Source organism: Gobius niger, assembly GCF_951799975.1.
Source record: "Gobius niger genome assembly, chromosome: 6".
In the NCBI taxonomy this organism is placed as follows: Eukaryota; Metazoa; Chordata; class Actinopteri; order Gobiiformes; family Gobiidae; genus Gobius; species Gobius niger.
Window position 1 is genome coordinate 2,014,344 of NC_136857.1, and position 14,290 is coordinate 2,028,633.

Genomic DNA, 14,290 nt, shown 5'->3' on the forward strand with positions numbered 1-14,290 from the left:
CCCGGGCCGAGGGGGACGCTGCGGAGGAGCTGATCCGAGCGTAACTTTGACACAGATTTAGCCACTTTTCAAACCTCCTGTGACCATATTTGGAAACAGGGCAAACAACAAATGTTTATGACCCTCCAGGGTTTTAATAAAGTCTCCATCGCGTCTTCAAAGCACGTCCAGCTGCTCCGTGTGCAGGTCAGTCCCACGCCTCAAAATAACTCCTCCCATCAGCGCGAGCGTCTCGTCTTCTCTCGGGTCAGTCTCATGATCGATCACAAACACAAACGCTCCGTCTAAACTCGCCTTTTACACAAGATAACAACAAATAATCCGGTCCGGTAAAAACGAAACAGAAACCTGCAGTGACACTGATGTCAAAGCTCCGCTAACAGCAACGAAACACTTCCTGTTGTCCCGACAAAATAAAAGGCGTCAATGTTCCAGCCGCTGGGAGAGGGTTTGAAATGTTCATTAATAAATGAACCTAATATTTTAGGTGCAAATGGACACAAATCTCGTTTTTCTTCATTTTCCTGGTCGTCTGTTTTGCTCAAATAGAAATAAAGGCCTGACTCTAATTGTGGCCTGGTTCCAATAAAGGCCTGGTCCTGATGCCCTTGAGTAAATAAAGGCCCCGACCTATATCAGAGCATTTACGGTCATTCTTTCTCTTTGTATTCTTTAAAAAAAAATCCAGGTTAAATAAATAAAACATTTCATTCATGACGCAACTCACTCTTCGTTACGTCACGAGTCACTCCTCTTCCCGGAGGGAGTGGGCGCGGCTTCTCCGCCAGTCGTCAGTGTTATCCATGGATGTATAATAATAACAGTGTTACCGGACAAGAACAACAAACCCTTCAGACAGATCACGGCTTTGGTGAGTACTTTAATTCAATCAATCTTTATTTATATAGCGTGTTTCATACATTTCATGTACACAAAGTGCTTTACAGATTTAAAAACATTCTCTCAAACCCAGCTCCTTCCACAAATACAAACACATGGTCGCATTCACACCCCCCCCCCACCTCCCCAGAGACACAAGCACATCACACACACTCAAGGTAAACTATGGAGGCAGTGGATATAAGGCTGGATAAGGCTGGACACAGATGAACCAGGTAAGGAAGCACCACCAAGGAATCGACTGCATCGGGACCGGCCCCTCGGCTGTAGCCACAGGGCACCAGCACAGGGCTCCCGGACAAGGTGCGGTAGAAACACCACCTCCATCCCGACACCCACAGGATAAATAAATATGTGTGTTTGAACTAGAATACAGGGCATGCTAGGTTTTTGGACTTTTCCCCATTGAACTATATTGATTTTCCCTCACTATATGGTTCCATCTAGTGAGAAAAAAAAAAAGAAACATGCAAATTTATGAGAAAAAAGCAAGACATTTTTGAGATTTTGAAACATGCAAATTTGTGAGAAAAAAGTAGAACATTTGCCAGAAAAAAGTAACAAATTTTGCCTACTGTGTCGGCAAATAAAAGAAGAAGAAGAAGAAGAAGATCTTTGTTTATACAGCGCCTTTCACAGACATGGTCACAAAGCGCTTTACATGAGACAATTGAACATTCACTCCATACTCGGTGGTGGAAAGCTACGTTTGTAGCTTCAGTTTCCCCTGGGGGAGACTGACAGAGGCGCTTTCGCGACTACACACGTCTGCGCCAACGGACCCTCTGACACCACCATACATTCACTCACACACATCATTCATCCTGGCCTATTGTGCATGTTTTTAGTGGTAGCCGGAGTGCCCGGAGGAAACCTACGCAGACACGGGGAGAACATGCAAACTCCACACAGAAAGGCCCCGTCCCTGGTGGGAATCGAACCCGGACCTTCTAGCTGTGAAGCGAGAGCACTAACCGCTGCGCTACCGTGCCGCCCAAAGAAGCTGAACTGTATACTTTGTTTAGAGTGATTATACCTCAAAATATCCAGGCTTGCCCAGCATTATCATAAACATAAGAAGATGCTTGACTGGAGCTGCAGAGCTCATTTCCATCTGCTGGCACTTGTACATATATGAAATGTTTATCATAATATAATATAATTTATGTTTTAATCAAACAGATTTGTCACATAATTGTCTGTTTTGTCAGCTGCTTTAAGTCATACACATCAGTCTATGTTCCCATGTTTAAAATAATGCTATAATGTTCCCTTTCAAATAAATCTAATTTTAACATGAACAAGGGCAGTATAACAGCTCTAAGCAAACACAGTTCAGCTGCTTTCATTGTGGAGGCCAACACGTCTGGTCTAGATTTTCGACTCTTTTCTAGCTAGTTTTCAACTTTTTTGTTCATAAATTTGCTACTTTTTTCTGACAAATTTGCATGTTTCAAAATCTCAAAAAAAAATGCTACTTTGTTTCTCACAAATTAACATTTTTAAACTGGAAAATCTTTTTTTCCGTCATTAGATGACCCTGATTCTAGTAAAACTATGGGTAGTGAAGATGACAAATGGAGTGGTTAAAGCTAAGAGACCTGCCCGAAGCATCAAGGCGTATTAACCTACATTGACCTGGTGTTATTAACAAGCTCATGTGTCGCAAGTCACAAGGCTCAGATGTTTAAAGTGATCATTAGCTTGACTAGACCCTAAAGAACTTCTAACACCAAGTACCACCTCAGCAGGACCAGGAGGACGAAATCCAGTCTAAACCAGATTTATAAAACCATTTCAAAAGGGTCTAAATTGTCCCAAGAAGTTATAAAAGTCACCAAATAAAGTACATGGACCTAAATAGCAGAAGTGCTCGAGTTCCAGAGTTTGGAAATAAACCATTTTTTGTCAAACTTATGACTTTCACGACCTTGGCAGATTTAGACTTTTACCAGAGCTACATCAATTTAGCAATGAGTTAAGAATAAACCACGACTTTACCCTTAAACAGAATACTAGACCGATCTAAGCTGGCTCTCTCTTTAATAACTTGGACAAATGTACGATCACAAAAGGCAAATTAATTCACATGAACAAGGGGAAGGCTTCAGTCTGCTCCCTTTGAGCTTCCATGACTGTATAATTGTGAAATGCTAACTGCTCAAATAAACTACGACTACTTTGTTGCACATGCTTCAATGTTTTAATACTGTGTCACTGTCAGCTCAACTAAAAAACAATATATATACATCAACATTCTGTGGTTTTAACAGGAAAACGTTGCTGATCTCACTCAGACCGGAGCGATGAGGACTTCTGTGGTGTTGGCCGTCTTCCTTGGTGTGGTCAGGACTGTTCATGGTGAGTGCCAGGGCCGGACTGGGACTGAAAACCAGCCCTGGACTCGGGTCAGCCTGGCCCAAATTAGCGTAAATGCGACACTTCCACAAATACATACGTGAACCTCTGACCCCCCCGCCTTAACCGAGAGCATTTTCTCCAGTTCGGCTTTACCCAAATCTAAAAGCTTCTTGACTGGAGAGCAACACTGTAACGCCTCATTTGAAAGCTCAAATCTAGAAAAGTGATGGTAACTTACTGTCACGTTGTCGCTGCATTTTTGTCATGTTTTTGTTGCTTTTTCATGACTTTTTTGTGGCTTTTTTGGCCTGTTTTCGTCTCTTGTTTTTCGGGGGGGGTTTTTCATGTTATTGTTGTTTTTTCATCGCTTTGTCGTCATGTTTTCGTCACTTTTTCGTTTCCTGAACCGAGCACATTTTCTCCAGTTTGGCTTTACCCCAATCCAAAAGCTTCTGGAAAAAAAGGTGTGAAAATAGTGACAAAACTGAGACGAAAACAGTGATGGAAATGTGGCAAAAATGTGAGAAAAGTTTGACAAAAAAGTGACGAAAAATTGATGAAAAAATGACCAAAAAATGACAAAAGTGTGACAAAAATTTGATAAAAATGTGACCAAAAAATGAAAAAAAATAGACGAAAAAATGACAAAAAATGTGACAAAAAAGTGACAAAAATTTGATAAGAATTCGACGAAAACATGAAAAAATTAGACGAAAAAATGAAAAAAAAATGTGACAAAAAAGTGAGAAAAGTTTGACAAAAAAGTGACAAAAAACTGATGAAAATGTGGCAAAAATGTCACAAAAATGACAAAAAAGTGACAAAAAAGTGACAAAAATTTGATAAGAATTCGACCAAAAAATGAAAAAATAGACGAAAAAATTACAAAAAAGTGACAAAAATAATGACAAAAAAAATTAGTTTCGAAAATGAGTTGAATACCCAACAAAAAAATGATGGGAAAAAAAATGTGATGACGTGAGGAAAAAGATCCTCTCGGTTCAGGCGGGAGTTAAGAGGTTAAGCTTTTAGATTTGGGTAAAGCTCGGTTTCGCCCGGGGGTAAGGGTAAGGTAAAGTGAGGGGCCAGACCGGTGGCCCATCCAGCATTCATTTTCATTTGTACATGAGTTTTTTCAGTTACAGCAGGGGTTTCGTGATGCTTTCCTTTATTGCGTGGTAGTTCTGACTGAACCATCTTGTTTTGCAGGTGACTGTGACCGGCCCACAGGAGGAGCCAACACAGAGTTGATCACTGATGTCACTTTCCCGGCCTCCGACGGGACGTCAGTGTATTTCACTTGTGAGGTTGGATATCAAAGAGAAGGAGGATCTGGGACTGTCACCTGCTCCGGTGGAACATGGAGTCGTTTAAAAATGAGATGTACAAGTAAGTGTTGCTCTGTTGTAGGGATTTTAACACCGTAACTGATTGCATGGTGAGACTAAGTCGTGAAGGAAATGTTCATAACATTCTCCATTTCAGTCAGTCATCAAGCTCTTTTAGCCCCTTTTTTTAGACTATATGAAATATAGCTTTGATTTTATACATGATCACAAACCTCTCCACAATTCTACAACTACATGTTGTGCGATGTAAAGTGTTCTTAACCTGGCAGGAGCTAGATTGATATTACAGCAAACAAAAAAGTGAGCGATAGTAAAGCAATGAAATATTTACTTTGGAAATTATAATTGTAATTTGGAAGTGTGTCGCAGCATCCAGTTGTTGACAAGGAGCGATAAAAGTGTTTTGCCACTTTGAATATCGAATATCGAAACATCCAACCTCGCTGAAGCTTTATTGTTATTGTAGCTGAATTTTAAATGTAACCTCTTCTTTTATTGTTATGTTATTCGTTTTAGTAAGAAACTGTGGTTCTGCTGGAGAGGTTATAAATGGACGTGTCGAATACAGTGAAGGCACTGACTTTGGTGCTACTGCTCGTGTTGTCTGCAATGAAGGGTGAGTCGTAATGAAAAAAATGTATAATTTACATGTACAGTATAATTTTTGTTAATACATCCCTTTGTTTATATGTTTGCTTGTATTTATTATGTTTTTCAATACAATACACTGTACAACAAGGCTGTAAAGTAACATGTGCAATAATCTCTGTATCAGCTGCACTTTATTCACTCTGAGTGATCTTCTTGAACGCCGACTGTAACAAGTGAATTTCTCCTTTGTGAGATCAATAAAGGATTATCTTATCTTAATAGCTATATAGTGGTGGCATTTGAAAATAGACTCGTTTGTGGCGTAAATGGCTGGCAGGGCAGGTTAGCGACGTGTGAAGGTTTGTCCATTTTTAAACACTATAACAATTTAACCTCGAATCTTGTTTGCTTTTAAACACTCAATAAAATGCCTCTTTGCAGTGATCACATGTGACGCGCCAAACCCAATCGCTGACGGATATTTTAGTCCGGTGAAGGATGATTATGAGCACTCGGAGGTCATCACGTACGGCTGTGAAGGACGACATGAACTGAACGGATCCAAAACGGCGACGTGTCAGGACAACGGACAGTTCCATCCTGCGCCTCCTACATGTGTCTGTGTGTACATTCAACCTTCTCTAATCTAAAATACTGAACATTTCTGTGTCAAAATCCGATAACAGGAGATTCAAAAGCATTGTTCATTCTTCAAGACCTTAAAAATACATTAAAAAGTAATAGATATGATTTCAACTGGTAGTCAATATATAGAATAAAATGATGCATAAAATGGCACAAATATAACATCCTGAATGATGTACATTTTCATTCTTTATATCCAAACTTCATTCTCCTGTAAACCTTGCCACGTTTCTCTTGCCTGGAAATATCGATAGCATTGGCATCAGCCAGAGGTGGGAGACTGGAGTCACATGACTTGACTCGAGTCGCAATTTTCGGGACTTGAGACTTACTTGACCAAAGCTGCAAAAAGACTTGACTTGGGACTTGCTGTTTGTGACTCGAGACTTAACTTGGACTTGAGGCCAATGACTCTCAATGACTCGCTGTGACTTTATAGTTTTTATTTATTTGAGTGAAACTGTCGAAAGATCAGGATTCATTTCCTAAAAGCGGCGCATCTTTGTTTACATTATGGTGATTATCCACATGCGTGTTCGGTTTCCCGACACAGGCTGATCAATTCTAATCAATACAGCGCGAAAAGGCAGGAGGAAATACGAGGTGTTTCTTTGGATGCATTAAAAGTTTTCTAAAGACAGTGAATAGGAGGAGATTTACGGACAGGAAAACGTTTGAAACTATGGGCTGGACCTACAGCGCAGACGGAGCCTCCAGAACCACCATGTCAGAGCTGATTAAACAAAAGGAATCTCGGGGCTTTTCGATGTTTTAAGGCGTTCACACAAAGTTTACAGCATTTAGAGGTTATTTTACGCATCCGCCACAGCCCAGAGACAGCGGGACTGAAGGCTACGCAGAATCTACTTTGAGCAGGGGCGAATCCGAGAATACAGGGGCTGGGGCAGTACAGGGGAACCACTGATAGAAAAAACGCCAGAAACTAACAAAAATAAAAATATTATTTTATATTTATATTTCACACTGCAGGGAAAAGCAGCTCATGTTTAAAATACTATGTTTCATATTTTTTATGTCGCCCCCCCGTCCTTAAAATGCTGTCCCAGTAATTTTGTACATAGACTGATTATTTATAATACATGTATTTTGAATGTTGTGGCGTTTAAATATTAATTACACTTTAAATCCAAATCCATGAGATTTTAAAAAGTTAGATTTTAGCCAAATTTTTCAAAATTACGGTATCTTGAGAAAACACTTGTTATTTTCAAGATTAAACACATGAAAAGTCGACACGCTGGCGTTTGTGACTTGAGGTGACTTGCCGGCTAAAGCAAGACTTGACTTGACAAAAGCTATGACTTGACTTGACTTGACCCCATGACCGATTGACTTGGACTTACTTGAGACTTGGACCTTCACGACTTGGACTTGACTCAAGACTTGCATTTAGTGACTTCCTCCCACCTCTGGCATCAGCTACATTTCCAGAGTGGAAGATATGCAAACAGGAAGCAGAGTAAACCAATTTTATTAACCTTTATTAGATTCAAAGATTCAAAGATTTGTATTTTGTCAGATCATTTCACATTGTCCTTGTTGTGGAGTTGGGAGTGGGGAGTAAGGGGTGAGATTCTTGATGTCGATTGGAACTGGCCCGTGGAGTTCCCAGTCTCCACCTTGAAGGTATTACCATGAAGACACTGTGTGGGGTCTGAAGGCTTTTGCGGGTGAGACGGGTGGAGTACATGTCCTTAATGGAGGGGAGAGGGGCTCCTCAGATCTTCTCCGCTGCTCTCACGATGCGCTGGAGGCTCCTTCGGCAGGAGGCAGTGCTGGCACCGTGCCACACAGTGATGGAGCTGGTCAGGATGCTCTCTATAGTCCCTCTGTAGAAGAACCACACAGTGATGGAGCTGGTCAGGATGCTCTCTATAGTCCCTCTGTAGAAGAACCACACAGTGATGGTCAGGATGCTCTATAGTCCCTCTGTAGAAGAACCACACAGTGATGGAGCTGGTCAGGATGCTCTCTATAGTCCCTCTGTAGAAGAACCACAGTGATGGAGCTGGTCAGGATGCTCTCTATAGTCCCTCTGTAGAAGAACCACAGTGATGGAGCTGGTCAGGATGCTCTCTCTAGTCCCTCTGTAGAAGAACCACAGTGATGGAGCTGGTCAGGATGCTCTCTATAGTCCCTCTGTAGAAGAACCACACAGTGATGGAGCTGGTCAGGATGCTCTCTATCGTCCCTCTGTAGAAGTTGCACATAACAGATGCTTGGATTCTGGCTCTTCTCAACTTGCGGAGAAAGTAGAGACGCTGATTACTTTTCTTGACCGGGGATGTCGTGTGCATTGTCCAGGAGAGCTTCTCTGTGATGTGCACACCCAGGAACTAAGTGCTGGTCACCATCTCCACAGCAGCACTATTGATTGTCAGAGGAGCATGCTCTTCGAAAGTCCACAGCAATCTCTTTTGTCTTCTCCACATTTAGAGAGATTGTTCTGTCTGACTGCTCACCTCACTCCTGTAGTTTGACTCGTCTCTGTTGCTGATGAAGCCCACCACTGTTGTGTCGTCTGCAAACCTGATGAAGAGGTTTGAGTCGTACTTTGGGGCGCAGTGATGGGTCAGCAGAGTGAAACTGATCAGATGAAACTTCTCGGCGTTGTGCTGGATCACAATCTGTCATGGACCCCACATATTAATCAAGTTATTTGCAAAATGGGCAAAGGCATAGCAGTGATCAGAAGGGGCTCCTCCTTTATGACCCCGGCTGTGAGGAAAATGGTGGTACAATCCCTGGTTTTATCCCACCTTGAATATTGCTCTATCGTGTGGTCTGCTATGAGCGAAACTGACTCATCACGACTCCAGGTCATGCAAAATAAAGCTGCCCGCCTCGTGCTGGGACGTCCGTACAGAAAAAGGATCACTGATATGCATCAAATGCTGTCGTGGCCTTTGCTCCAAATTAAAATACAACACAACCTTTTGTTATTTCTAAAGAAAACCATTCTGACTGGTCAACCTCAATGTTTGTTCGAAAAATTAAAATATGTCAACCAAACTCACTCACATGGCGCCGGGCCTGTGGAGCGGACTTGGTCCTACCTCGTCCTAGGACTAATTTTTTAAAGAAATCTGTCTCATACAGAGCCAATGCACTATGGAATGAGCTGCCAAAAGAGATCAGGGAGCTCCCAACAGCACAATCTTTTAAGAAAAAAGTAAAATGCTTAATGAAATAATGCATTTTCAATGTGCTCTTGAATGTTTATATTTTATCGATGAACTACTGTCTTATGTACATTTTTATATTCTGCTAAAATTGCTGTAAAACACTGTATATTTATTCATTGTAATGTCTCACTGGCAATTTTCTTTTTTTAATCGGAACCCCAGGAAGATTAGCAACCACCATGGTGGAAGCTAATGGGGATTCCAAAATAAATAAACAATAAATAATAAACAGGAGGGGGCTCAGCACACAGCCTGTGGTCTCCCCGTCAGAAAGTCCAGCAGCCAGTTGCCCAGTGACGTGTCCTCCCACAGGTGGAGCAGTTTGTGCGTTATCTGCTGTGGGATCAACAGCGTTATGTTAATATTCTAAGAGGATTATGAATCACAAAACTCATACTGCGATGAGATTTTGGTAAAGTAAAATCTAGAAAAGTCATGGTAACTTTTTGTCACGTTGTCGCTGCATTTTTGTCATGTTTTTGTTGCTTTTTCATTACTTTTTTGTGGCTTTTTTGGCCTGTTTCTGTCTCTTGTTTTTCAGGAGTTTTTTCATCGCTTTTTTCATCGCTTTGTCGTCACGTTTTCGTCACTTTTTCGTTTCCTGAACCGAGCACATTTTCTCCAGTTTGGCTTTACCCCAATCCAAAAGCCTCTGGAAAAAAGGTGTGAAAATAGTGACAAAACTGAGACGAAAACAATGATGGAAATGTGACAAAAAAGTGAGAAAAGTTTGACAAAAATGTGACGAAAAATTGATGAAAAAGTGGCAAAAATGTGACAAAACATTGATTAAAAAAAATGACCAAAAAATGGCAAAAATTAGACGAAAAAATGACAAAAAAAATGTGACAAAAAATTGATAAAAAATTGACGAAAAAATTACAGAAATGTGACCAAAAAAAAGACAAAAATGTGATTTTTTTTTTTTTTTTTAATTACAAAAATTTGAACAAATTACAAAAAAGTTCCGCCAGTTCCTCACAAGTTTCTCATGCAAGCAACACTTTTTTTCTGCTGCTTGATGAGCGTTTTTTAAATCTTCAGTGGCACAGGAGTAGCAGATACTGGTACACAAGCCTAGAGTGCCCTCTTGCAGCTGTCAATATGAATATAACAAACATGTGAAGCTATATATTTTGATATATAAGTCGCACCGGAGTATAAGTTGCACCCCCAGCCAATCTATGAAAAAAGTGCAACGTATTGTCCAGAAAATATAGTACGTCCCAGTTAAAAAATAAACAGAAGAATGGTATCTTTCTTGATGCCAGGCATTATTGAAAGGAGGCCATAAAAAATCCCGTTTGAAGTTTGCTAGAAGTCATATGGAGGACACAGCTCCATGTGGAAGAAGGAGCTTTGGTCAGATGAGACAAAAATTGAACTTTTTGGCCTAAATACAAAACGTTATGTATGGAGCAAACCTAACACTGCTCATCGTCCTGAGTGCACCATCCCCAGTGTCAAATATACGGGGGGGAGCATCATGCTGTGGGGCTGCTTTTCCTCAGCGGGGACTGGGGAGATTGTAAGAATAGTTGGGAACATGGATGGAGCCAAATATAGAGACCTTTTGGAGGAAAACCTGCTAGAGTCAACAAGAGAACTGAGGCTGGGGCGGAGATTCACCTTCAGCAGGACAATGACCCTAAACACAAAGATAAATCTACAAAAACAAAAATATTAATGTGTTAGAATGGCCCAGTCAAAGTCCAGCAAGTGTAGTATGTCCCAGTTAAAAAATAAACAGAAGAACGGTATCTTTCTTGATGCCAGGCTAACATTTTGGACTTCACTTGTTTGCTCTCGTTCAGAAATGTGGATCAAATTGTCATAAATGAGCCTGTAGAGTCACTAATCATCACTGCTTGCGGCTACATTTGCTTCTTTTTGTTTTTCCAGTGATGAGTTGTCCGGAGCCGCGTGTCGCCAACGGAGAGCTGGCCTCAGTCACGTTCAGGTGTGCAGCTGGACACCGCATGGAAGGACAAGGCACAGTTACCTGCGACAGCAACAGCAACTGGAGCCCAGCGCTTCCAAAATGCAATCGTAAGTACAAGTGCTCACATGGTTTTACAACTTTATACAGTTTAAAAACAGCTTGGAGGATTGGTCAGGATGTTTTGGTCGAATGAATTGGCAACAAACAAAGTTAATTGATCACTAAGTGTAATTTCACTACACAGGTGAAACTCGGAAAATTTGAATATCGTTAAAAGGTTAATTTATTTCTGTAATACAACTTAAAATGTGAAACTAATATATTATAAAGAGTCATGACACACAAAGTGAAATATGTCAAGCCTTTATTTGTTTTAAATTGGATGATTTTGGCTTACAGCTTGTAAAAAACCCCAAATTCAATACACCCGTTTTTCATTAGTGCAGCTAGAGGTCCTGGCTTTCACTTCTTTGATAGTGAGGCGCCATCTTCTTCTTAATTGGAAGCAACAAATGCCCCGTCCAATACACTTTGGATCACTGAGGTCATGTCCTTTCTAAAATTGAAAAAAATAAGATACTCCAAACAAGGCAATCTCGCAAAATTTCACAATAAATGGCAACCATTTATGCAATTTTTCCAGGCTAACTAAGCTCAATTCCAACACACTCAGGTTTATTTTATTTATTTTATTTTATTGATTGACTGCAGAATTCTTCCGCAGTCAATTATTGGTTTTCATGTTCTTTATTATTATTCCTCTTCCATCTTTTTCCCGATTTTCTCCAGCTTTCAGCACTTTCATGCTTTGTGCAATTTATGCAAGTTATGCATCAAAACGTTCCGCATGTTGAGGAGAAGGTGCTGTTACTTTTGGGACTTCTGCAACTTACGCTTTTTCCGCAATCGGCCAAAATGTCGGAGATTTTTCCCATTGACTTATAATGGGGCTGCCGCAAATCCATGCTTTTCTGCACTTTTTTCTGCATTTTATGCAATTTCTGCACTTTGTGCATGTTCAGCTTCTGCAACTTGTGGGTTTTGAGAAAAAATTGTCCTTCTGCAGTTTTCCAGTTTTTTTATACGAGAGTTTGAAATTTTTGCATTAGTGTGTATGGGGGAATCCAGCCAATGGGGAGACTCCAGGACTTTCAGCCATTTGTGCTTCTGCCAATCAAGCACTGAGGCCATTTCAACAGTTTGACCAGTTTATGGAATATAAAAAGTTTATGCAACATTAACAATTTATGCAAAGTAACCACTTTATGAGATTTAACCAGTTAATGCAACTTAAGAGTTTATGCCATTTAGGATTTATGAATTTTAAAGAGTTTATGCAATTTAACCCATTCATGCATTTTACCACTTTATGCAGTTTATGCAACGTGACATTTTATGCATTTTACCAGTTTATGCAAATTTGATTATGCAATTTGAAGAGTTTATGCAATTTCTGCATTTGCTTCCCGCATTTCCGCAGTCAATCGTAATGGCGCAGCTTCTGCCAATCAAGCACTGAGGCCATTTCAACAGTTTGACCAGTTTATGGGATTTAACCAGTTAATGTATTTTAAACCGTTTATGCAACTGACGAGTTTATGCCATTTAGGATTTATGAATTTTAAAGAGTTTATGCAATTTACATAATTTATGCAAATTAACTCATTCATGTATTTTACCACCTTATGCATTTTACCAGTTTATGCAAATTAAGCAATTTATGCAATTTAAACAGTTTATGCCATTTCTGCATTCGCTTCCCGCAATTCCGCAGTCAATCGCAATGGCGCAGCCATTGCATTTCTAGTTATTATTCCTCTTCCATCTTTTTCCTGATTTTCTAGAGCTTTCAGCACCTTCATGCTTTGTGCAATTTATGCAGGTTATGCATCAAAATGTTCCGCATGTTGAGGAGAAGGTGCTGTTACTTTTGGGACTTCTGCAACTTACGCTTTTTCCGCAATCGGCCAAAATGTCGGAGATTTTTCCCATTGACTTATAATGGGGCTGCCGCAAATCCACGCTTTTCTGCACTTTTTTCTGCATTTTCTGCAATTTCTGCACTTTGTGCATGTTCAGCTTCTGCAACTTGTGGGTTTTGAGAAAAAATTGTCCTTCTGCAGTTTTCCAGTTTTTTTATACCGGAGTTTGAAATTTTTGCATTAGTGTGTATGTGGGAATCCAGCCAATGGGGAGACTCCGCCTTTCAGCCATTTGTGCTTCTGCCAATCAAGCACTGAGGCCATTTCAACAGTTTGACCAGTTTATGGAATATAAAAGTTTATGCAACATTAACAATTTATGCAAAGTAACCACTTTATGCATTTTAAACCGTTTATGCAACTTAAGAGTTTATGCCATTTAGGATTTATGCGAATTATCCCATTCATGCATTTTACCACTTTATGCAGTTTATACAGTTTATGCAACATGACATTTTATGCATTTTACCAGTTTATGCAAATTAGATTATGCAAATTAACCACTTTATGGAATTTGAACAGTTAATGCAATTTCTGCATTCGCTTCTCGCAATTCCGCAGTCAAAATCTCACTGCTTTGCTTCTTTTTTTTCCCCCAGTGGTGAATTGTCCGGAGCCAAGTGTCATGGTGTCAAATGCAGTGGTGGCTGGAGGGGCGCGGCCTCCTTACATCCACCAGTCTTCAGTCACGTTCAGGTGTGCAGCTGGACACCGCATGGAAGGACAAGCCACAGTTACCTGCGACATCAACAGCAAATGGGGCCCAGCGCTTCCAAAATGCAATCGTAAGTACAAGTGCTCACATGGTTTTACAACTTTATACAGTTTAAAAACAACCTGGAGGATTGGTCAGGATGTTTTGGTCGAATGAACTGGCAACAAACAAACTTAATTGATCACTAAGTGTAATTTCACTACGCAGGTGAAACTCGGAAAATGTGAATATCGTTAAAAGGTTAATTTATTTCTGTAATACAACTTAAAAGGCGAGACACTGCAGGTGAATAGGGAAAAAATGTATATTTACAGATATCAATTTGAAACTGTTGCTGTCGATCACTGGCATAAATGTGAGAAAAAAATACATGGCAAGTTTTCTGTCATTTTATCTTTTCATATCAGAACAAGGTGTTTTATGCCTAAAAATGCTCCAAATTTCCCATCTTTTCGGTGACGAAATCTGAATAATGGACAGAGCTACATTCAAATATATGGTTTCATTTTATTGATGAATGAGTTACCGAGACTTTTTCTGAGGGGATTTTGGATTTCTTGTTTAGTTTTAAAATAATCTGTTTTTTAGTGGAACATTTT

The 14,290-nt window shown here is 40.1% G+C and overlaps 1 protein-coding gene across 6 annotated transcripts in view; it reads left to right on the forward strand.

The window, feature by feature from the left end:
• Window positions 1-827: 827 nt before the first annotated feature.
• The window catches only part of LOC306964707 (complement component receptor 1-like protein), a 62,630-nt gene continuing 49,167 nt past the window's right edge, over window positions 828-14,290 (forward strand). For 5 of the 6 annotated variants that reach the window (XM_079558813.1, XM_079558817.1, XM_079558816.1 and 2 more), the window contains exons 1-4: window positions 828-872; window positions 3,176-3,261; window positions 4,471-4,650; window positions 5,127-5,226. In XM_079558813.1, coding sequence (XP_079414939.1) covers window positions 3,207-3,261; window positions 4,471-4,650; window positions 5,127-5,226 — 335 coding nt within the window. In that variant the 5' untranslated portion in view covers window positions 828-872; window positions 3,176-3,206. The remainder of the gene's footprint in view (window positions 873-3,175; window positions 3,262-4,470; window positions 4,651-5,126; window positions 5,227-14,290) is intronic. The other variant, XM_079558814.1, reaches the window with a different exon arrangement.